The 25,180-nt window shown below is 45.9% G+C and overlaps 1 protein-coding gene across 6 annotated transcripts in view; it reads right to left on the reverse strand.

Moving 5' to 3' along the window:
* The window catches only part of SIK3 (SIK family kinase 3), a 238,369-nt gene that overhangs the window by 3,666 nt on the left and 209,523 nt on the right, over nt 1–25,180 (reverse strand). For 2 of the 6 annotated variants that reach the window (XM_066245405.1, XM_066245399.1), the window contains 10 exons: nt 24,203–24,273; nt 21,901–22,044; nt 17,918–18,068; nt 16,433–16,558; nt 16,103–16,188; nt 15,538–15,647; nt 13,977–14,316; nt 12,463–13,184; nt 1,868–2,031; nt 813–945 (listed from right to left, as the gene is read on the reverse strand). In XM_066245405.1, coding sequence (XP_066101502.1) covers nt 813–945; nt 1,868–2,031; nt 12,463–13,184; nt 13,977–14,316; nt 15,538–15,647; nt 16,103–16,188; nt 16,433–16,558; nt 17,918–18,068; nt 21,901–22,044; nt 24,203–24,273 — 2,047 coding nt within the window. Of the gene's footprint in view, nt 1–812; nt 946–1,867; nt 2,032–12,462; nt 13,365–13,976; nt 14,317–15,537; nt 15,648–16,102; nt 16,189–16,432; nt 16,559–17,917; nt 18,069–21,900; nt 22,045–24,202; nt 24,274–25,180 lie in introns of all 6 variants that reach the window. The other 4 variants (XM_066245380.1, XM_066245372.1, XM_066245415.1 and 1 more) reach the window with 3 other exon arrangements.

Here is a 25,180-nt window from a genome sequence, read left to right on the forward strand (position 1 = left end):
AGCGGGAGTGAGGAGGAAGAGAAGTCTGACTCCCAGCCCTGGACTCGAGCTCACTGCAGGCCCTCAGAGTGTTTAGTGACTGGGCTAGGGGCCAGGATTCTTCTAAGTGCTCTGTCTGTCCCCTTTCCTTTCGGTCTCCCTCCCTCCTGTCACAGCTGTAGTGTGGGAGGAGATGGAACGCTGCTCCTCTGAAAGACCTCCCTCTTTAAGGGAGAAGACAACTTGACTGCAAGCCGACACGTTACTTTACTGGGACCTCTCTATGCTCTAGGAATACTTCTAAGCACTCTATGCTCACTAGGACACTTGACACTCACAGGACAATCTAGGATACAGGCGGCTATAATGTTTCTACCACTTTACAGAGGAAGATGTTGGGGTCAGAAAGGCTAAATGCCCTGTCCGTGCAGCCTGTAAAGGGCAGAGTCAGGATTTACTGCAAACCTGTCCACTCCACAGCCTGTGCTTTACCTCTATTATGACACCCTCCTTGTACTGGTTCTAAGCATAGGCAGACCTATTCCATTTGGCACAGTGCCCTCAAATCAGAACCAGAAAAGTGTTATTAAAGGAGTTTCTTAAGAAAGTATTATAAACAAAAATGTGGTACCCCTCACTCAACCAGAAGGCATGCTCCTTTATATGCTCATGCTCGGTGAAGGGAAGAATGGGAGAGTTTTGTGTCCAGAACCCCTTTGGGGTGCTGTGGCATCCCATGAACTCTATACAGAAGAGGGAAGCGGTCACTGGTGAAAAGGGAAGGGGGAGCTCTCGGAACCTCTCTGGGACACCCCATGGGTAAGTCACCTTACCTTCGTTTTCCCCATCCTGGAACTGCTGGCTCCCCATGAGCGAGGACTGACTGAGGACGGCATCTGACATCCGGGCAGAACTAAGTACTTTCCCAGCCACAAGACTCATTCCTGGCAAGTTATCCAGCTGCACCTGCAGAAAATGATGAGGAAAAGGAGGATACCAGATTGCACACCACACGGGAGACCCTTAGAGAGGGTTGTTCCCTCTCAAAGATCTCAGGCAAGGGCAGCCTCAGGCGCCACTCCCGAGCAGTCACTCCTAGACTCCCCTCCTCTGCAGCGCCATCCAAGGGGGTGCCCCAACAGCACCACTAGGATGCCATGCAGGACTGCTGCAGCTGCACCCTCAGAGTGGGGGTGGGGGGCGTGGTGGCTCTCAGCTGATGGACAGATGCCCCTGACACCTACGTGGCCTTCCAAAACCAGGTTTCTGACCTATCCCCATCACCATGAGCAGTCTATCTCAGGACAGACTGTCCAGCAGACTCTCTGTGAGGGCAGAAATGCCCTGCTGTGCTGCCCAGGATGGAGCCACAGCCACAGTGACTTGAAATGTGACCAGAGTGACTCAGAAACGGAATTTTAAATTTCATTTTGTTTTAATTACAACTAAATTTGAATAACTACTTGTGGCTAGTTGCTATTAAACCTTGCTGCCCTAGGAGTCTGCCCCAGGAAGACAAAGCCTTGCTGAGCAAGGTTAGCTGCCTCCAAGTTCACTGGAGCCACCAGAAAGCCAACCAAGAGCCTAAGGGTTCATTTACTGGGACTTGAGTGTAGACTATCTGGGGAGAAGGCGAATAACTAAGACTAGAGGGAACAGATAGCAACTACTCTTGATTCCTCCATGAAAATCTGGAGCACAGATACTATGAGATCCTCCAGGAGGGCAGGGCTGGTCTGTTACGGCAATTTAGACACGCCTCCTCAGCGCACGGAGGTGCTGGGCTCTGGGTCGGAAGACTGGATGAGGAGATGCTACCCTACGCTACTCTGTTTTCAGAGTTGGGGTGGAAGGGTCCCCCTTCTGAGAGCACAAGGGGACAACATACATAAGCATCATCGCTGTTCTGGATTGTGTGGTGTCTCTGGAGGGTCCTGGGCCTGTGGTGCTCACTGACTGAGGGGCGTGCTGGGTACCCAAGTCCATTGTGATCTGACAGCTCCATTCCTTGTCCTGGAGAACTCCTATCCATGCAGTTCCCTATGACAGATTCTGGGGAGACAGAGCAAAATAGGGTCAGCAGACCTAGAGTTTCTCCCAACATGTCAAAGCCTAGCAGAGCAATGTCTTGCAAGGGACAATGAACAATGATGAGGACCACATGTGCACTATCTACTAATCCTCAGAGGCTGGTGATGGTGCTTAAAGGAGCCTGGACCAGCCTTCCAACCCCAAGTCCTACGGCAAACATGAGCCTCTTTATGGAGGCTCACACCCTTAGGAGAAAAAGCCCACATACTGGTGTTTGTCACAGTGAACTTTTTCTGTTTTCTCATTACTCTGTAGACTTGGCAGTGCTGTGTTCTCAAACCCAGATGCACATGAGAATCATTGCTGGAGTGCTCAGGAGCCTCAGAGAGGACGCCTCCGTGCCGTGGATGCCCTCTCTCTCTCTTCTTTCTGCACTCCCGCTCAGCGCACTCCTCATCCTCTCCTTCTCACACTGTTCCCGACTCTGCCTGCAGCAACTCCACTCCCTACATTTCCACCCTGGACCTTCTCTTTTTCCCCACTTATTTGGCAATATCATCCATCTTCGTGTTTTCAGCTATATTGCTTCTATGTAAAGAACTGACATGCTCTTTTAAGCTCCAGAGCATAGCTCCAACTATTTCCTAGATCTCCTTTTCTTTATATCTAATGAACATCTAACACTCAACATGTGTGAGAGGTAATTCCAAACTCACCACTCCCCTTACAACCTGCTCCTCTTTCAGAGATCCTTGTGGTTTTTTTGGTGTTTTTTTTATAAATAAATTTTTATTTTAATGGGGTGACATCAATAAATCAGGATACATATATTCAAAGAAAACATTTCCAGGTTATCTTGTCATTTAGTTCTGTTGCATACCCATCACCCAAAGAGAGATCGTCCTCCATCACCCTCTATCCAGTTTTCTTTGTACCCCTCCCCCTCCCCTTCCCCCTCTCCCCCCTTCCCTCCCCCCACCCCCCCTAACCACCACCAGAAATCCTTGTTTTGGTACCTATTTTCCTAATCTGGGTGCGAGCTGGCAGGGAACCTCACTCCTTACTTCCTTTATCCTGGTTCCACGTTGGCCGAAGTGGAAAGACTGCACCTCTGTGATGTTGGGCACTCTAGCCCCTTTCTGTTCAACCCCACTGCTTCCAGGGAGGCCTGACGGCCTCTTGCCTGGATTATTACAACAGCCTCTTAACCATCCCTCTACCACTGCCCTACAAAGATGAATCTTCCTACAAGGTAGCTCACACCTCTCGTTTTCCCAGCACTGGCCCAGCTCGAGTTAAGTGGAACCACTTAGCTATCCCTGCCCATTCACAATTCTGTGTACTTGCTCCCTCTGCTCCCTGCCCTGGAAAGGCCTGGTTCCTCCACTCCCAGTCCTGCCAATTCAAATCAGCTCAGCCTTCCAGGTCCATCTCAAATGTTAACATCTTTATGAAACTTTCCCTTTCAAACAAAAATAGATCTTTTCTTTCTTCAAGTGTCTTGAACTCTGAATACTCTAACATTATTCCTGGCACCATATTAAATTGTGTACTTGCCTTAATCATTCATATTAGACTACAAGTTCTTTGAGGAAAAAAAATTGTATTTTATGCATGTCTGTGAGCCTCCTATATTTCAGAACGTTGTCCTATACCCAGTAAGTCTTTTAATAATTCTCTCCTGAGCAATAGTAATAAATGTTCTCTTAATATGAGTTAGTATCCTATCAGAGTCATGCAACCCTGTGAAATAGATTTTGGAAAAAAAGAAGAGTTCAAGAGGAATGTATATTTCTTCTTGATAAAGGATGGTCAAGAACACCAGCACCACACTAAAGCTGACAGATCCTTATTGGTTGTACTTTTGGCTCTACTCCTTAAGAGCCTGGCACTTGAACATGTTTTGTTTGCTTGGTTGGTTTTTTTGGGTTAAGCCTCCTTGGCAAATATTGGGCCTATCTCTTGATGAACTGTACCTTGGTGAGACCAAGTTTTTAAAAAGTTTTTAATAGGAAACATAGCCCTAATGTTAACTGTACCACTCCAACAATTATTTGAATAATGAAAATGAAACGGACTGCTTTCATGTTAGGTAAAGGGTTTCAGGCCTCTATACTGAAATGGTACCCTGTGACAATCAAGGTTAAGCCTGGGCTTAGGGGCTGAGGCAGAATGGGAAGTAGAGGAACTGACATGCACACTGCTGGTAATGCAAAACATTCTAACAAAAAATGACGGGGAGGGGGGGGACCTTCCCAACTACCAAAGATGAAAAAGTGAGAAATCTTTTGAAAGTCCTGTGAGCCAAGAGGTCAAAGGAATAGTTAGAAATCAACTCTTCTGCCACTGAAAGCTACAAGCCAGCAGAGAGGAAGATAAAAGAATGCCTACTCCAGGACTTGCTCTGTGGGATTAGCTCACTTGGCTTACCCGCCCAGCCCAAAGCCTCTCAGTGGGCACAGCTCACATGCTAGCCCCACACCACACAGAGACCATGGACAGGAAGTGGTGCAATGGTTTTGTGAGTGGGGAACTGGCTCTCTGGCCTCTATTGCCAAAAAGCAACAGATAGTTGCTTCTTACTTTGTCAAAGTATTTTCTTTTTAAAAAATGAATTTTCTTTTATTAATTGACTTAAGAGAGGCAGAGCGAGGCAAGGAAGTTGGGAAGGAGGTAAGGAAGGAGGGGAGGGGAGAGAGAGAGAAGCATTCATTTGTTGTTGGACTTAGCTGTGCATTCGTTGTCCACTTCATGTGTGTGCCCTGACAGGGGATATTGGGTCTGTAACTTTGGTGTTTTGGGATGACGCTCTAACCAACTGAGCTACCCAGCCAGGCTGTCAAAATATTTTCTAATGCCTGTATGCTTTTTTTTTTTTTTTTTTTTGCTTTTTTTCAGGGGGGGGGGAATAGATAGGGACAGATTGGAACGGAGAGAGATGAGAAGCATCAATCATCAGTTTTTTGTTGCAACACCTTAGTTGTTCATTGATTGTATTCTCATTTGTGCCTTGACTGTGGGCCTTCAGCAGACCGAGTAACCCCTTGCTCAAGCCAGCGACCTTAGGTCCAAGCTGGTGAGATTTTGCTCAAACCAGATGAGCCCGTGCTGGTGACCTTGGGGTCTCGAACCTGGGTCCTCTGCATCCCAGTCCGACACTCTATCCACTGCGCTACCGACTGGTCAGGCTGTATCTCTTTTTTGATAGCTACCACTATCCATTTAATTCCTTGGCATTTTATCCCGATTATAGAAACAGATGTGAAGACAATCACAAGAGCTCTCCTTCTGATTTTTAAAGGGTCATTATCAAACACGAGGAAATGGTGCAGCTAGCAAAATGTGTCAGATCTGGTTCTTGATCTTAGTCCTCTCCCCACTCTTCTAGAGGCCTCACTCAGTCTGTGTATTTGATATGTATGCGAAGTCTCCTTTTCCCCCCTCCCTTTTTTTGAATTTATTTTTATTCCTGAACCCAAACACCCACTCTCTTTTTGGCTCCGCCTTTGGGAAGGTCACACAGACCCTGTCCCTTCCTTGTCTGCTCTCTTCCTAGCCTTCAGGTCTGGTGCCAACAAATCTGAGAGTGCCACCAAGATAGAGCAAGCTATTGCTTCACAAATCATGCAGTGAGCCTTCCTGACTCCCCAGCCTAAAGCTCACGAGCACAGGCTCTGCAATCAAGGAGATCTGGGCTTAAATTCTGGCTTCACTAGGATTCCTGAAGAGTTGGGCAAGTTCCCTGATGTCACTGGGTCTCAGTGCACCTGTAAAACAGGACTTACTACACAGGGATGTCAGTGCTTACCAGAGTTTGGCACACTGTAAGATCTCAGGAAAGGCTGGTATTATTTGGACTCATTTCAGAGATGTTACTTTTGAGGGCTTACTAAGCTGACAGAAACAGAGAAACTCATTTTATCAAAAATGCTGCTTCTAGAATTATGGAGACTATTTCCTGTATATAAGTGAACAAATGAGTTAGTGAAACTTTAATTTCCAGAGAAGAAGCCTCTGGTTTAGGAGAGACAAATATAAGTTAAAAACTAGACAAAAAAAGGAGCTGGTATTAAAGCAGGGCTTTGTCTACTCCAGTTTCAATATGACCCACAGGTCATTGACCTAGAAGGGCGAGCGTCTGCTGCTTGGCAGACAAGCTTGAAAGGTACAGAATGGATGGTGAGGAGGCATAAAGGGAAGAATATTATGCAAGGGGATCAGAAAATTTGATGTCAGAATCCAACTCCACCACCAATAGAATGTACAAATTGGGTAAGCCATTTAATCTCTTATTCTGTCTCAAAAATGACAGTTGTGTGGAGGCTCAAAAGATAACACACAGAAAGTCTTTAACAAATTATAAAGGATTACACAAGTAAAGTATGATTTTTAGTAAGACTGTTGGGTCCTGAGTCTAAAAGTCCTTTGTGACATTCTAAGATGAGACCTACTGACTAGCTGGGGGTAGGGTGAGGTGTACAAAGAGTAACCCACTGGCCAAGGGACATGAAATTTAGGCTCACATCTTTGGCATCCTTGATGCCAAAGGGGAAAGAGGCCTCTTGAGAGCAGCACTATCAGTATTACCAAAGTAAAGCTGAGAGTGCAGAGGGGAGGATGATCGTCTGACCACGCAAGGGGAAGCACACGGACAGAGAGTGCACACCACCCACCAGCTAAAGGGACTGCAGGCAGCTTGCACAACTCTCTATTGAATCTGTCAATGTTGACTTGTCCTTACTCATTTACTGGGTTTTAAGAAAAAAAAATGAGATAAATGACATGTGCATATTCTTAAAGGTTCTGAGGGGTATAACCTCTATCTGTTGCTCTACCCTCTATGAGGCCTGAAGTCCACAATTATTGCTGACACTGACTCAGCTCAGAGAAAAAGGATGTACTTTTCTTTGTGAAGTCATGTACCAACTTGTAAACTATGTAAACTGGTTATGCTGTTGTACTTATTTACTTTCAAAGTAAAAAGAAAATCAAGTATAGAAGATAAACCTTAATTCTCTTTCTAGAGTGGCAGATTATAGGCAGCATGGGGCATGCATAGCCCTGTAACTTCTACACCTTTTTTTTTTGTGTGTGTGGCAGAGACAGAGTCAGAGAGAAGGACAGACAGACAGGAAGGGAGATGAGAAACATCAATTCAATTCTTCGTTGCGGTTCCTTAGTTGTCCATTGACTGATTTCTCATGTGTGCCTTGACCTGGGGGCTACAGCAGACCAAGCGACCCCTTGCTCGAGTCAGTGACCTTGGGCTCAAGCTGGTGAGCCTTGCTCAAACCGGATGAGCCTGTGCTCAAGCTGGCGACCTAGGGGTCTCTGCGTCCTCTGCGTCCCAGTCCGACGCTCTATCCACTGTACCAGCGCCTGGTCAGGCACTTCTACACATTTCAAACAAACTTTAAAATGCTGGCTGCTCAGTGCATGGCACCACCTGGCTTCACAATAATTGGTAGCACACAGCCATAAAGGAACTAAGTGACCACAGACACTGATATAATGGCATTTAATTTTTCTTGACTAATACCAAAGATCCCTGTTTATCTACACTTAGAAAATTTTAGATCACACTAGACCTGTTTCTTATAATCGTAATCATGCATCATTTAACAATGGAAATGCATTCTAAATGTGTTGTTAGGCAATTTTGTCATTGTGTGAACATCACAGCATGCATTTACACAAACCTAGATGGTAGAGCCCACTACACACCTGGGCTTATGGAATAGCCTATTGCTGTAGGTTATAAACCTCTATAGCACGTTACCATACTGAATATTCTAGGCAATCATAATGCATTGTGCTAGAACATTATGGCAGCTGTAACATGACTAGGCAATAGGAGTTTTTCAGCTCTATTATATTATGGGACCACCATCACATATGCAGTCCATCATGGACCAAAAATGTCCTTATGTGGCCCATGACTGTATGCCTCTCATAGCACTCGTTAGACGGCACTTTATGTGAAAGCTGTTTATGAGCCTGTCTTCCTTTCCCCAGCAGGTATAAGCTCCCTGAGGGCAGGCTCCTTGGCTTTTCATCCCTGCATTCCACACAGAACCTACAACACAGTCTGTGCAACCTAGTCATTCAATAAATTGTTGAATTTGCTCTGCCATGGAAATAACAGGTGAAGTGCTTTGGGACTAGACTGGAACTGCACAGAGGTAAGGGAAACAGCAAGCACCTTCCCTGTCCAAACAGGTAAATAAGTCGTGTGAGCTTCCCCTACTTGCCTGCAGGGTAGTGGAGGTGGGGCATCATAACCCTTTCCTGACAAACGTAACAGCACATTATTTGATGATCTTGGTAAGGTAAAACTGCAAGCTTTCATGTCCTTAAAAGGATAGAAAGCATCATATCAGGCTGAAACAGGGAGATTGAGGAACCCCCGTTTCTACTGTAAAAGGGATCCTAACATATACATCCTAGGGTGGCTGGGAAAAGAAACGAGATGAGTACCGCACAGGAGGCAGACTAACTACAAACATCAACTCCATTCTCCTTTCCTTAGGGGGCATTTAGCATATCATCCCTAACGACACAGATGAAGAAAGGGAGGAGAGGTTACAGGCAGCCCTACTGTCAGGTCCATGGTCAGAGTAAGCTCATGTCCTTTAAGGTAAGGGCAATGGGGACTCTAAGGATAAGAAATCATCTCAAACACCTGGATATACATTTCTGAAGGAATTTTAACTTTTGAGTAGCATCGGGCTTCCTTAGACCATGTTTTTTTCTCTATTGCATTACTTCACCTATACTGGATCTTAAATACACATACTAATAATTTGTGGCTTTATTCATTAAAAGTAATTGTATATGTGGTTCCAAAAGTCACAAAGTAGGAGTGGATGTTAGAAAAAGGTAAATAGTATTCAAGTGAGAAAAGGCTGTACTAAGTTTAAGAGTAAGTTTAGAGTAAATTGGGGAGAAAGAAGGAAGAATAGTCTCTATATAATATGTTGGCAGGAGCTAGGACAACAGCTTCTAGAAAAGCTCATAGTAAAGATCAGGGGAAAAGTGTTTAAGAAAAAAGAGGTCTTTGGGGGGGAAGATATTGCAGAGCTGACAATGAGGCAGCATGGTCAGGGGGTGAGTTGAATCCTTTAGGAATATACTCACTCTGGCAGAAACCAGGAGACGTTTGTAGGGGACAATGGTGGCGATGGCAGTAGATGTAAGAAGATGGTGAAAAAAGAGGGAGGAGAGAGGTAATGACAGTAACTCAGCTAGGGAAAGAAGTAGGAAGTTTGTCAAAAGAATTATAACCACAAAGTTCTGGCCTGGACTGAAGGCCTTAGATTTATAATAAGGGGTGTGACTGCCTGACAGAATTGTGTATCACTTTAAACTGGCAGGAGAATTAATGTGCCACTCTTCTCCTGGGGCATTGCAGCTGGATCTAGATCATACTCTGGATTTCAGAAAGCCCCTGCCCTTAGCTTCTAATAATTCCTTCATGGGTCCTATACTTCAACCAAGCCTGCTTGTCATCCCCCCAAAACATCCCTAAGGCATTCTTACCTACTGGTCTTTCCTCATGTTTCTCTCTGAATACAAATGGCAAAATCATCTTCATTCTTCACACTTAACTGAAATGCCACTTACTGTTGATTGAGAACTAATCTCTTGGCCCTGGCTAGTGGCTCAGTGGATAGTTGGCCCAGCATGCTGATGTCCCAGGTTCAATCCCCAGTCAGGGCACACGTGAGAAGCAACATCTACTTCTCTCTCCCTCCCTCTCCCCCTTCTCTCCCCTTTTCCCTCCTACAGCCAGTGACTCACATGGTCGGAGCATCGGCCCCAGGCACTGAGGATAGCTTGGCTGGTCCAAGCATTGACCCCAGACGGGGGTTGCTGGGTGGATCCTGGTCAGGGTGCATGCAGGAGTCTGTCTCACTGTCTCCCCTCCTCTCACTTAAAAGAGAACTAATTTGCCCTGGCCGGTTGGCTCAGCGGTAGAGCGTCGGCCTAGCATGCGGAGGACCCGGGTTCGATTCCCGGCCAGGGCACACAGGAGAAGCGCCCATTTGCTTCTCCACCCCTCCGCCGCGCTTTCCTCTCTGTCTCTCTCTTCCCCTCCCGCAGCCAGGGCTCCATTGGAGCAGAGATGGCCCGGGCGCTGGGCATGGCTCTGTGGCCTCTGCCTCAGGCGCTAGAGTGGCTCTGGTCGCAATATGGCGACACCCAGGATGGGCAGAGCATCGCCCCCTGGGGGGCAGAGTGCCGCCCCTGGTGGGCGTGCCGGGTGGATCCCGGTCGGGCGCATGCGGGACTGTCTGACTGTCTCTCCCTGTTTCCAGCTTCAGAAAAATGAAAAAAAAAAAAAAAAAAAAGAAAGAAGAGAACTAATTTCTCCCTCTTCCAGTACTCTCACACTGGTACCAAACCATCCTGTCTTACTTTAGGTACTAAATGGATCAGCAAACTGCTGAAAGGGCAGTTCCTCTGGCGATCTTGGGACACAGGTGAATTCTAGCCCTTCAGCCTTTCTGTACAGAGGAGTCAGACCAAAGGGAAAAATGAAGAGAGATTAAAGAAAATAATTTTTGAACAAAAACATTTCAAAAGGCGTTTTAATGCATGGTAATCCAAGATGGGGGAAAAGGGGAGTGCACACTATTTGTTCCCACTTTGCTCTTTCCTCAGTGCTTGCACACCAAAGACATGCTCAGGAAGCAGCTGCTTAGGTGAACTAAATGACCCTTGGGTTCACATGCTACTCACTAGCTGTTGGCCTTGGGGCAAATTATTCAATCTGTGCCTCAGTTGTGTCATTGATAAAATGGGGATGGTAAGAGTTGTCATATAGGGTTGTTGTGAGGATTAAATACATTTATATATGAATAGCATTTGGTGTCTGGTACATAGAAAACCCTATAGAAAAATTAGTTTGTTACAACTATAGTATCCTAACTTCATGAAAGCTTTCTTCCACAGCATCCCTAATACCATCATCCTGTCTCGGCTTCAACACTCCAGCCACAGGGAGTTCCCATGCTGCTGAGGCAGCCTGTGCTAGAACCTTCTTATAAAATCTTCTATAGGGAGTTGACATTTACTGCAACTTCTCTTCCAGTCTTGCTTCTGCCCCATAATATGAACCCAGAGAAGTCAAATCCGTTTTTCCACCTAGGAGGTATGACAGTTCTCCTTATTTTACTTCCCCCAATACTAAACATCCCTAGGTCTGTCAGCCATTCCTCATATGACCTGGTTCTGAAACTTCCCACCATCCTAAAGGTATCGCAGCCACAAGGGAGCAGCACAGCCCCCACCCCCCGTACACCTCTAAGCAGGCTGTTATCCAGCCCGCTCATGAGCCGAGGATGTAATGCTGTTCTATGCAGCCATATGCCCCCTCCCGTCAGTGCAGAGGGAGTATGACCTGCAGGCACCAAATCTTTGTCACATACATCAACTCAGAGCAAGGTCTGGGGTCCTGCTCTGTGCTACGGGATCTAGTTCCCCTAGGAGCTGAGTTCTGTGTGTTGACTTGAGAAGACAGAGCAGGAGATGCATGTAGCTCCAAGGGAAGGATTTAAGACATGCTCAGTTTTGGGGTTGCATATTTTATGGATAAACTAGTATTTCACGAGTTATGATGATGGAATGGGTATCAGTCCAGATTGTGTTTAGGATGAATGTTATAATGGTAATGGAACAAAGATTTTCTAAGTATAACCTACGGAAGGTAACATTACTCTCCCTCAGAACGAAAATAAAAGCACTCATTCGTTATGAAGTGAGACAAGAATGGAACAGCATGGGGCCCCTTATGATGCTGTAATGGTCTGTGCTTAGTTTATTAATGAAATGACCACAGTAATAACAATACCTAACATTTACAGCATACTTTCAGACTACATTTCTTTCACTCTGGTGCGCACACACGCACATTATATGTAAACACAAACACACAGATGTTTTAATGTTCCCAGATACTCTGCAAAACACCATTGCTCCTCCTGCCTCTTTGACACAGGTGAGGAAAATAAGAGCCTGAGGGTTTATTTAAGTGACAGCCTATTGCATTCATGATAGAGGCAAGTCCAAAAGTGAGATGCTTTGACGTTTGGTCAAGTGCTCCATGACACATTTCCTTACCATTGCTTGACTTTTTTTCTATTGCAGAGGTTAACCTTTGCTATTTTGATGACAATCAAGAAATTCTGGATTCCCAAAACATGATATGAATATGGGAAATAATTTATCTTACTGACTACACTATGTGTTAATTTCCTAACACTATTGTTTAATTTTGAAAAATAGACCCCTGACCCCCCTACATGCTTCTCCCTTAATGGTCCTGAAGGTCCTCTCCGAAATTCTTTTTCTCTTAGGAACGAACACAAGAGTACTTGCTGGAAAAACACAACTAAGTTAATTGAATTGGGGTGGACTGGCCCACGACTTGAACTTTGAAGGAACTCTTACCTCGGCTGGACACATTATTTCTACTGAGTGCCGCAGCTGGCTGGTGTTGGTATGGATGTATCCCCAATTCCTGTGCGTGACTCACAGTTCCCAGTAAAGATTCAGGGTCCCCAGGTCCGCCAGTACTCAAGAGTAGGGGGCTGTCATGGCAACCTTTGGTCAATGTGTTTGAACTCTTCCTGTCTGGAAAGCCATCCTTGGCCCCCTCACACGAGCACTCCTCTTCCATGCTCTCTGAATGCAGGAGTGCCGGCTGGTGTGCATAGCCATGGGTCGGGCTGGGTGAGGGAACCTGGGGGCTACATTCTTGCGCTCTAATCTGCAGCAGATGCTGGGGGCTGGTGTGGTGGTGGTGATAGGAGTCTGCATTTTGATACGGTAAAGCCTGGTGCTCTGTCATACTTTGTCCCCCAAGACTGGGAGCCAGACTCCCAGCATCCCCCTGGTTCATATGCCTAAACAACTCTTGGTACTCTTGCTGCTGCTGCTGCTGTTGTTGCTGCTGCTGCTGCTGCTGCTGCCGCTGCTGCCTTTTAATGAGCTGTGCAAACTCTGCTGGGGGCAGCCGGATGTCCGAGTGGCCGGTGAGCGAATGCCGTGGAGAGAGCAGTCCTTGAAGAATGTGGGGTACCTGCTGGTGTCTTGTGTAGTCTGGCGGCGTGGGGGACAGCAGGGCCTGCTGTAGTGCGGACGTGGTATAGTGAGGTGACTGCTGATGTGCACTGGGAGGGAAGGTGGGGAACTGGTCAAGTGGAGGGACTTTCAGGGCTTGGGCTGGAGGGAACCCCATTCCTGCTGAAGGGCTGTAGCTGCTGGGGGAACCCTGGGACTGGTCCGAAAACAGATGGGGGTGTATATGCGCCTGGTCGTAGTTAGCAGGGGAGAACCGATTCACGTTCAAGCTGCAGACACAAAAGGGAGTGAGTACCAGGCATCCATGTAACAAGTGCATTATACTCCCCTGGAGAATGGCTACTACTCTGGCTCAGCAGGGAGCTCCCTGGTGAAGGGAACTGTGGTGTGACAGGCGAGACCAGGAGGTGCGCACCATCCCCGCTTGGCCCTGCACTCACTCGCCCGGGACTGTCCCAGGGACTCAGGGCACTGCTGTAACAGACCCAGTACTAGGTTTAAGGTAGCAACGATCTTATAACATCGCCTGAGCTACTAAGAAGCACCAATCTCAGAATATGAGTGACTGAGAGGGAAAGAACCCTCAAAGAACAGACAAGGGAAACTGGCATTTTTAGAAACTTCTCTAACAGGACACTCTCTTCTTTGCAGACAAATAGTAAGATAACTTGGTGATATTCCTCCCATCTCTTTAGCATTTTGATCCCCTTTTGGCCAACAAATAAGCTTCAAGTTCACCCAAACCCACACCTTGATAAGGGCAAAATGAGCACAGCCCAGCCAGTCTCGTTCTTTCCTCCTCCTCCTTTCCTGCCCTGTAAGGGGCTTCCTCCCTCCTGGATTACCTGGCTGGCTGGCTGCATGACTTCAGGTCACCTTACCTGTGGGCCTCTGCACTGTCGGCACTCAGCTGCTTGGACAAGGGCCGGTGGCCATAGCTGAAGGTGGCCATCAGGTTGGCACGGTGCTGCATCTGAATCTGACTGGCACTGGGGCTGATGGAGATGCCCCGCCCAGCAGAGCTTGCAGCTGTCCCTGGCATGCTGCTGAGCATGTCAACAGGCTCCTGTACTTGGATGGTCACCTGCTGGGACTGGGCAGGCTGCTGTATGCCCAGGCAAGTCAGTGCCATGTTGGAAGGAGGAGAACAGTTCTCAGGCTGCTGCTGGAAGACTGTACTACGGGAGGGTAAGCCTTGAAACTGGGCAGGAGGTGCAGCACCTGCAGAGAAAGGGACCTCAGTGTGACCAAATGTCCTGCTTACCTGCCAGCTGCAAGTGACAGGTGCCAATGAAAATTCCAAACCAAATGCCACCTACAGCAGTGCTCAAACTTGAGTGTGCTGAGATTCATCCAGAGGACTTGTTAAACACAGATTCCTGGGCCCTAACCAGGAAGTCCAATTCAGGAGGTTGGGGTGGGGTCCCATGGACTTGTATTTCTAATAAATCACCCTGAAAGTGGGCCCATGGATTGATTATTCTTTTGAATCAGTCTGACCAGGCGGTGGCGCAGTGGACAGAGCGTCGGACTGGGATACGAAAGGACCCAGGTTCGAGACCCCAAGGTCGCCAGCTTGAGCATGGGCTCATCTGGCTTGAGAAAAAAAAAAAAAAAAGAAGCTCACCAGCCTGGACCCAAGGTCGCTGGCTTGAGCAAGGGGTTACTCGGTCTGCTGAAGGCCTGCGGTCAAGGCACATATGAGAAAGCAATCAGTGAACAACTAAGGTGTCACAATGAATCGCTCTGATTTAGAGCAGTGCTCAAACTCTAATGTGCACACAGATGGCCTCGGAAATCTTGACAAAATGAAGATTCTGATTTAGCAGGTCAGGGATGGGACCTGAGAGTCTAATCTTCCTGCGACATTGTTGGTCAGGGAACCCTGCTTTGAGTAGGAAGAATATAGAGACCAATTCAGACCCTTCAGGGGATCTAGACTATGTGTGTTACTTAAGGGAGGACCCGTTTTGGGAATACTAAATCCTCACCGTGCTGGTCCCTACAGACCCAGACTAATCAGAGTAATCTCATCTGCACTCCATCTGGACACCCATGACAATAAGGAAGGTTCTGGCAGCAGCTTTTTATTTGGTAGAGTTGGAGAGTGTTTTATTAAAAATATCAATAGTTAACCTTTATTGAGAACTATTTATTTTGTGCCAGAGACTGTCCCAAGTGCAGATATCTATTCATCAAGTACTATTATTATTCCTATTTTACATTTGGGAGAGCTGAGGTAAACTGCAATAAACTTACTTGAGATTCCACAGCTAAGGGGTTGGCAAGAACAGGCTTCAAATCAAGGAGACTGGCTCTGGAGCCCACACCCTTAAATCCTGCATTATTCCTGCCATTCAAATCAACTGCTTGTGGCATTCAAACTAGGACTCATTTTTTCCACGTGGCATACTATGATTCAGTCTAAATCTTTCCACTCACCGTGAGGCTGGATCATGGCACTGTTCATGGGAGGAGGACTATTACTGGGTTGTCTGAAGAGATGGTTGTTAGGGTGGCTGGGGGGTGGACTTGAAGGCTGAATCCTTAACCTTGAAAAACAAAACCAGATAAATAAATGTCACAAGCTGACTGTATAACCTTGAAGTTAGCTTCAGCCATATGATACACATAAGCAGAAACTATTTTTTTGGTTTTGATAAGCCTCCAGGCTAGAAAAACATACATAAACCACCCACCAGTCTACTTAAAACCTACCCACACATTATTTTACCAGGCTTCCCAGACAAAGAGGCAGAGGTGGCTGTGGGCCTGGGTCTGGCCTCCCATGTTAATGTCAGATTCCTCTGTCATATGATGAGAAAATGAAGAGACATAGGAAGTCAGGATTTCAGGGAGGATGCTGACACTTCAAACTGGGTCCTCTGCTTTGTAATAGGTTTTTCCAAGATGCAAGCTAAAGTCAGCCCATGTCTCTCATTAGTCAGGCCAAGGACACCAAGCTACAGAGACAATAGCTTAGGCATAAAACAGAATGATTCATTACCTCTGCAGCTGGTGGGTGAGGAGGGCTGGCTGGTTTTCACATGCAGCCTGAAGAGGTGGAGAAGGCTGAGGAGGACAGATAGAATCCTAAAACATATGGGGGAAAGGAGAAAAATAACCGTGAGCTTAAAGGTTAACACGAGCTATTCCTAGGATGGATAGAAACGAACTGTCACTGAGATTTATGCTTTTGCTCACTGAAAAGTTTGATTACCTTTCCACACACACATCAACCATAAACAGAACTCAGCTATTTTGCCCTGCACAATCTCATCTGAAATTCACAGGCTCATCAGCCTGAAAGCAAACTCCCAACAAACTGAAGGCCTACCTGAATCTGCTGCTGCAGAATCTGATGGTGCTGCTCCTGCTGGTATAACATATGCTGCTGCTGGGTCTTCTCCAGGGCTCGCTCGTCAATCTGCCCCCCGTACATCTTCTGCAGCTGCTCACACTCCTGCAGGGAAAGTGGTTACTGCAGATGGGATGCAACCAGGCCCTCCCCCTGCAGGGATGGCAGCAGGTGCAGATCTGCCCCAAGGCCTCATGGGCAGAAAGAGCCACAATAGAACAGTGTCCTTGAAGAGCAGCTCACCATTTATATAGGTATTTATACCTATATACCAAATATAGATTCACACTCTGTTCTGTATGAACTAATGGAAAACACCAAGGATGATTTGTGTATAAGTAAAAGTGTCCAGTGTGAAATCTGTGTACAAAGAACATGCCACTCTGCCCTGGCCAGATAGCTCAGCTGGTTAGAGCATCATCCCGAAGCGCAGAGGTTGCCGGTTCAATCCCTGGTCAGGGTAATACAGGAACAGATTGATGTTCCTATCCCTGTCTCTCTCCCTCTCTCACTAAAATCAATAATAAAAATTTGAAAGAACAAAACAAACAAACAAACAAAAAACATGCCACTGGAAGCTTGGTCAAGAGGAAGGCATAAAGGAAACTGGCCCTTTTAGAAGTCTGGAGGACACGCTGGTGGAATAGCTCAGTTAGTTGGTCAGCGTCATCCCGATACGCCAAGGTTGCAGGTTCGATTCGCAGTAAGGGCACGTAAAAGAATCAACCAATGAATGCATAAATAAGCGGAACATCAAAATGATGTTTCTCTCAAATCAATTAAAAAAAAAAGTCTGGTGGTTCAGTGAATAATGTGTCAACCTGGGATGCTGAGGTCCCAGGTTCGAAACCCTGAGGTTGCTGACTTGAGCACAGGATCATCAACATGATCCCATGGTTGCTTTTAGCCCAAGGTCACTGGTTTGAGCAAGGGGTCACATGCTTGGCTTGAAACCCCTCTCCTCACTCTGGTCAAGGCACGTATGAGAAGCAATCGATGAACAACTACAAATTGATCCTTCTTATTTCTCTCCCTTCCTGCCTCTTATGCGTGCACACGCAAAAAGAAATAAAAGCCTGTAGGTTCATTTCCTTCCTCTCCGAGCACCATTCCATACCAACTGGAGCATATGCCAGATGCTAACAATGCAGAGCAAGCTCCCACAAGATTCAGTGCCCGTTCTGAGGAATGCCCAGGTTGTTTACAAGTACCTTCCCTGGTGCTTCCCACCAAACTCCAACCTCAGGAGTTCCTCTAATGAACTACAGAGACAGGAGAAAGTGTAGTCCCTTCAAAGGGTGAGCAAGTCTGACCCTGGGGAAAGTTTTCCCTAACAAGCGAGCAAAGGGCATCAGAAGGCTACATGGTTCTGAACCTATAAAATTGCAGTGGTGATGACACTAAGGGGTACAAGGGGTCTCTGGTACCCAAGCTTCTACAGATGTCCACCGGCTCTTCCATTACCTGCTGCAACTGTTTGATGCTGCTGTTGTTGCTCATTTTCTCCAGGTGAGCTTTGAAGGCCTGGATGCTCGCAGCCCCGTCCGAGAACCGGCGCACAGGGGAGAAACGCTCCGTGGGGAGGTGCAGTGTGTTGGAGTCCTTGTAGGTAGAGCTGAATGCAGGGAAGAGAAGGTTGGGGCTACTGAGCAACCCCCCTGAGCCTGATGCTCCAGATGAACAGAGACGGCTGGCCACTCTGTGGCCCATGAAATTCCTGTGCCATCTCCCGAAGCCAGTCATTTTCCTAGGCAGCCTTCCTTTGAGAGGGTTCCAGGTACACATTTCTCATTTCCACTTACCTTAGGTTAGCTTCATTTCCAAGCCCAGTGAAGTCCAGTCCTGGGATCAAATCCACCCAGTTCTCAGAAATATACCACCAAGTCAGGGAGGAGAGCCTTTAGAGAACCCCTCAGGCCCAGCTACATAGGAACCCTTTACCATCATGTCTTTACCTAGTGCCTTTACAAACCTAAGCATCACTGTCTCAGGCCCTGGTCAGGTAACTCAGTCAGAGTGTCTTCCAAATGCCAAGGTTGCAGGTTCAACCCCTGATCAGGGCACATATGAGAAGCAATCAATGAGTGCACAGCTACATGGAACAAATAAAGACTTCTCTCTCAACCTTCCTCTTTCTCTCTCTCACTCTCTAAAAAAAAAAATCTATAAAAATATAAATTTACTGTTTGACCCAAAGTTTTCCCTGAGCAGGAAGTTTCATATGACCAAAAGGAAACTATAGTCAGCTCTGTCCTCAATGGTCTGGCCTGGAATCCATAGGTTCTGTGCTAGCAAATGGTGGGCAATGAAACTCCTGATCCCCAGCTGGAGGAAGCACGCTCTTAAGGCACATGGGCCTTGGGAGCCTGCTCCTGGCCAATGCAAATAAGGTTATCTACTGTGAAGACTAATTTCTCGAACCTCCTAATAAAAGAGTAGTCATGTGGATTACCTTCAAAACCCCACTGGTCAATCAGAACACAGCTAGTATCTGACAGAAAGAATGAGCTATTGATAAGAATGCCTGAGACAGCATCAGGGTTAGAAGCTAACACCTACACCTGTTGCCTAATCAGAACGAGACGTTTATGGGTTAAGCAGATAACAGACAGCCAGAGCAGCATTCCAGAAGCTGGTGGGGAGGGCCAGGGCTCCACGTCCAGGGCACTGAGGGCACTACAGTGACCTATGGGTGAAACGATGCACCACCTTTCCAGTTACTGGTTCTGGACTGAAGTAGAACCAAGGCTGAGCAGGTTCACAAGTGAGTCCACACAGTGCAGACAGTGAGGGACAAGGACAGTCTAATGGCTGTGCAGAGAGCTCCAGAGAGTTCTGGCAGCAGGTGAAAGCCCTCATCCATTCTTTCTAGTGATGACTTGTGTTTCAGACTTTACCTGAAGCTTCCCACAGAAGTGAGCTCACGAAATGAGCACGACAGTATATTTATTTCAGTAACACAAAAGACAAATGGCTTTGGCAGACACACTCCAGAAACCGTGGTCCTGAAAGCTACTTTCAGGGGCATTTCCTCAGTACTTCTTAGCTCTGTTTACTTCAGGTGTTTGGAATGAGAGCAAGCAAATACTACTTTCTCCTAAAATTTGATTCTTACACTTTCAGTATTTTCTGATAATGGACATATTTCTGATTCATTATCGGAAAATTATAGTTAATACAGTCTATCTGCACAAAACCCCTTCCCTCCCATCAGGGCAATACTCCCATGTTCAGTATTTCACAGCTTTTCTCAGGTATGACCAGCCCAGCGTACAGATCAGACCAGCACAGTGACTGCCGGGAACAACTGTGATGCAGTTGCTCATTTGGAAGCACTGATATTATCAGCTATGTTTTATTTTTCTTAGCAATCACATTCAAACCCAAGGCAGCCTCATATTAGGCTGACATTTCCACTCTACTTTTCAAACAGGGATTGGTTCCCCACCAAGATAAAATCTATCTTGTGTTCTTTTTTTTAAATTACACTAAAAGATTTAAAAATTTTTAAATTGCCCACTTCCAAAACTGAAAAGGACGCTCAGACTCCTCTTTTGTCTCGATGCTGATTTTCATTTGTTATATCCCAGAGGGACAGACAGGTATATTCTTGAGTCATTTCCTCTGGAAAAGAATATAAATTCAATTATTTATCTAGGCCACCTGTTTTCAGGGTTTTACAGCCTTGGAAAGTTTCTCTTTTTCCCTCAAGACTAAATTCAGTCTCTCGTGTTGTCATATTTTCATAGTAACCCCAGCAAGATATGCATATTTTGAATAAACGTCCTACCTACGCAATTTATGTGTCTTTTGGACCTATTTACCAAGTACCTGCAATAGCAGGAGCACATTTCACATAATGCATTTATTTTTATTCAAATTGGCTTGACCAGGAGAACAGACAGCAGACAGAGTCCTAGCAGCCAGGCCTGGACAGGGACTACAGGCAGGAGGGACCCACACCGTGAGCTACGGCGGACACAGTCTTCCTTTAGTCACAAGTGTAAACACGATACAGAGTCTGAAACAAAGGCTAACCATGGAGATGTGCTGGTCTTCATGTTTCTCTACCAACACCACCTCCTGAGCAACACTCTGACTTCAGCTGAACAACAGATGAGAAGAGATTTAAAGTGGAATGTCAGGCTGCAGAAGAGGGAAAGACAGAAACAAGCAGAAGCAAAGTGGTAAAGGGCCTATTAGTAGATAGAGCTCAGAGTTATTAGGAAATCATAGAAAATCTATGGGGTAGAAAGGCAGCTCTCCAATATTCTCTAAAGTACCCTTTGATGTAGTAACCTAACAGTGCACGCAGGTCCTCGGGGATTTTCCTTAGGAAAATACTATCTTTCCGTACCACCAGAATTTTGAGAATTGTCAATCCTGCTACTCCTAACAGATCATTTTCCACTAAGTTATTCACAGCCACTTATAAAAGTTTATCTTCTTTCAGAGTTCCACCGTGGCACTAATTCTGTCTCAGTCTGCTCAGAGTTCACCTGTCTCTGCTGATAACACTGATGTCCAATGAGTGACTTGTCACAATAAAAACACTGTCAAGCTTGCCAGTGTGAACAGGTTGCAAGATTTAATTACATGTTTATAAAGTTAATTTCCTTGAAATATGACTGCTTTCAACCTTCCCAAGTAAGAATGCTTTCCACTGTACTCCTAAAAAGATGAAACTAAAATAAGCTCTAGCAATTAGGGGTGACTTTGAAAGTATGACCCATGAGTTTGGGGATGTTTTCAGGATGGGCATTCCTAATATTTTTAGTCATCAAGGTATTCATAGAAGATCACCATCTTAGTCCAGCAAAGTGTCATTTCTTTTTGCTTCCAGGCTTACTTGGATTCAATTTTCTGAAATTTTCTTGGACAGGTATGGTTAAATTTCTTTTAATTTAAGAGTATGAAGTATAAAATACTAGGACAGAGCCCTAGTAAAAGAATTTGCCATCAGGATCTTGCAAGAATGACTCCTTAAAGCACAACATTCAAGAGGATGCAGTATCTCTGTTCTTCCCTTCACAAAGGGATGGATCTTCCTCTATACCCTAGCTCAACTGTTTAGTGATAACATAAGAAATACTCATTCTTTTGAAGGTGATGGGTTATTAAAGATCAAGTCAATTAACATGGTTATGAATCCTCTTTATTTCAGTTGGCCTTTGAGAGCTTCACCTCCTTGCAGGTCTCAAGTTCAATTTCATCTGAATCAATATCTAGAATCAGGAGAATCAACTGCAGAATAAACATGTCTACAAGGTAATGGGAAAAAGGAATCCCATGTTGCTCTGAGCACTGCTTAGTGCTAGGAGCTGAGAAGATGTGAGCTCAGATGCTATCTGAAGCCTCGATGCTATTCGTCATTCCTGCTAAGACTAGCCAGAAGGTGCCTGTTCGATGAGCCTCAAGGAGCTCACATAGCTCATGTGGCTACTCACCGATGCTGCTCAGGTACCAGGTGGGGGGGCCAGACCCGGGAACGGAAAGGTTGCTGTCCTAGCTGCCGCTGTAGGTCCGGTGGAATCTCGGCTGTAGGGTTGGTCATGGCCAGTGTGTGTCTTTTGGACCTATTTGCCAAGTATCTGCAACAGCAGGAGCACATTTCACAGTAAAAAAGACAGACAGGAATATTCCTCAGCAAGAAGCATCAGAAGTTAACCTAAAGCACTCAGAATGAAATTGTGCCACCGCTCAAAAGGCTCCATGGCACACAGACTCTGACTAGGTGAAAGTGAGAATGTCCAACTGGCCAGCAAAAGCTGGCTGACCACTGAAGTGATTGGAGAGAAGAGAGAAAGCAGATGCAGCTCACAAAGAAGAATGATTATTCTTATTTCATTCTAGAAGAATTTATTTCCTACTTGTTAATGTTATTTCTCTTTACCCTCCAAATTTAGAAAAATAGAAGAGAAAAAGAGCCCTAAGGATTGTTCCTAGAGATGAGCCGAGGGAGACACTGAGAAAGGTCCACATGTATCTCCGAACCCCACTGCTCCCAGGCGTTGAGACTGTCGTCACTACAAGTCTCAGAAAACAGACTCTCCATTTAGGAAAGCAAACCCCACAACCGCCCTTTCCCTCATGTCCGAGCTGTAATGCACTCATCAGAGAAGACAAACTGACACTGTCCCCTCGGAACCAACTTCACCAGAGGATGAAGAAATGAAACCACATGAAATGTTTAGAATTGATTTGGGGGGCAGGGGGAAGGCAAGGCAAGAAAACAGAAGTTTCCAAAGCTGAAGAGTTCCTGGTGCCTTTCCTGAGGCTCTTTCAGATCTATGACTTGGTCAATGCCACTGAGAAGATAATGGTGCCCCTTCCTCTGGTTGACGCCTTCCTCCACCACTACTGCCCCTCTTAGGCATGCATAAAAGAAGCACTATTCCTTGTCATTGCCTCAAAACTAAAGGACATTTTATGCCTTAAATGTTGATCTAAAGAAGAATGAAGTGGAGCTCGGAGAAGGAAAGTTCACGACAAAGAAGATAAAACGAAATATCGCTATCTAGTAGGGAGGCAGGTACATATTCCCTCAGTTCTCTTCATGACACCATCAGGACCCATCTGCAACTTATATACCCTGTTACCAATAAACTGTAGAAACAAATTACAACAAATTTTCTTCTATTGGCTAAGCTGCAGAAGAAGCTGACCCACCTGCCCACACCCCTGTTCTCCGCTCCTCTGTCCACTGAACAGCAGCTCTCGCACAGAGCTCCTGGGGTAGGAAGACAATGCTGGCCATCAGCCACCAGGTTCTTAAAAAGTGGTCTTGTGTCATTCCCAACTACTTTGCCCATTTAAGCTAAAAACAGTTAACAGACTACACAAAGTAATTAATGGAGTAAAGTACAGAGAGTAAAAAATAATGTAATCAAAAAGCATAAGCCATTAGTGGTTTAATACCCATTTGATAAACACACCCAAAGTTTCTCCAAGAGCTCATGAAAACCATTTTATTTCAATTTCCCTCAAGGAAAAAACATATCATCTTTAAGAACACCTATATTTCTGAGGAAATCCATGGTGGATTCTGGTCAAAGCACCCTCCCCAGAAAATAAGAATGACAACTCCCACAAGGGAGCATGCATGGAGCTAAGGACCATGGCTAATGACTGAGGCAGAATGCAGGACAGCAGTCTGATGGTCACTGCCAGTTTCTGTGAATTAGGCACCACTCAACAAGGTTCTGCAAACCATGGATATCTGCATCTGTCCCCAGTCTGAAGCCCATATTCTTTTATCAATACTCCATTGCTGGTACAAGGAGATGGAAGAAGCACACAACAAACCATACAAGAGGTTTTTGTTCTCCTGGCAAATAAGAGTCTATACCAGAGGTCCACAGCCAGACTAGCTAAGATCACTGTCATCCCAAATCTCCAATTCCTTTTCAGGAAACAAGTCTTGGCAGGTAGGAGCACGCTTTGTGCCTTGTAAATACTATCAGAGTTGCAATACAAAGACAGGGCAAGGAGGTTAGGAGGGAGAAAATAAAAAGTTCTTATGGTTACTGCTGTCACTTAGGGGACTTCCAATGGCACGTACAGAAATGAAATTTTCTGGATAGGTTTCTCTTACTTCCATGTGGGGAAAACATGCCACCTGGCTTGAGCAAAGAGACCACACAAATGTTGAAGCTGCACTGTACCACCTCCGTGGGCAGAAGTGAACTTTGCTGGTTGCAGGGCAGCCTGCCCAAGGACGTCTGCAAGCACGGCCAGGTGCCACATTACCTCTGCACAGCCTCCTGGTCTGGCTCCCCGTCTGAGCTCTCCTCGTCTACAGGGGTCACGGCTGGCACTGCCTGGAGAGAGACAGAGAGGAAAAGCTCATGGCGGTGCTTCTCCTGTAATAGCTCTTATTCTGGAAATGGGACTTGGGCAAGTCTTTCTGTTAATTTTCTTATTAACAACACCTTTCTTAGGATCCCTGTGCTATATGGGACTTTCATATACCTTTCTATTTTCCCACTTTTACCATGTGATTATTTAATTTGGATTTCTTCCTCTGATTTATCTTCATTCATTCATTTATTTAAATAAAAAAATTTTTAGAAAGACAGGAAGGGAGAGTGGAGGGGGGATGAGAGAGGTGAGAAGCATCAACTCATAGTTGCATCACTTTTGTTCATTGATTGCTTCACATACATGGCTTGACTGGGAGTGGGAGGGCTCAAGCCAAGCCAGTGACCCCTTGCTCAAGCCAGTGACCTTGGGATATTGATGACCCCCGAAGTCAAGCCAGTAACCTCGGGGTTTTGAACTGGGCCCTCAGTGTCCCGGGCTGACACTCAATCTACTGCATCTCCACCAGTCAGGCCATTCCTTTATTTATCCAACAAACAGCTGAATACCTACTATGTCCCACTCTTCCCCTCCTTTTACACTGTGCAGCACAGACACAAGTAAACAGAAAATTTCAAAGCAGCATGACCAAGTCCTCCATGGGCACTTGGGAATTGAGGAGAGCATCTTGCAGGAGGTGACACCTAACCCGAGACCTGGTCAGGGAGCACCATAATATTAGAGAAAGATAAATTTCAGACATTCAGTCTAAAGATCCTGGTTTGCCAACCTTAAGCCTTCAACCTCTTTATTAAAAGTTTCTGAGGCCCTGGCCGATTGGCTCAGCAGTAGACCATCGGCCTGGTATATGGAAGTCCCAGGTTCTATTCCTGGCCAGGGCACACAGGAGAAGCACCCATCTGCTTC

This window comes from Saccopteryx bilineata, chromosome 1, assembly GCF_036850765.1.
Source record: "Saccopteryx bilineata isolate mSacBil1 chromosome 1, mSacBil1_pri_phased_curated, whole genome shotgun sequence".
Classification (NCBI taxonomy): Eukaryota; Metazoa; Chordata; class Mammalia; order Chiroptera; family Emballonuridae; genus Saccopteryx; species Saccopteryx bilineata.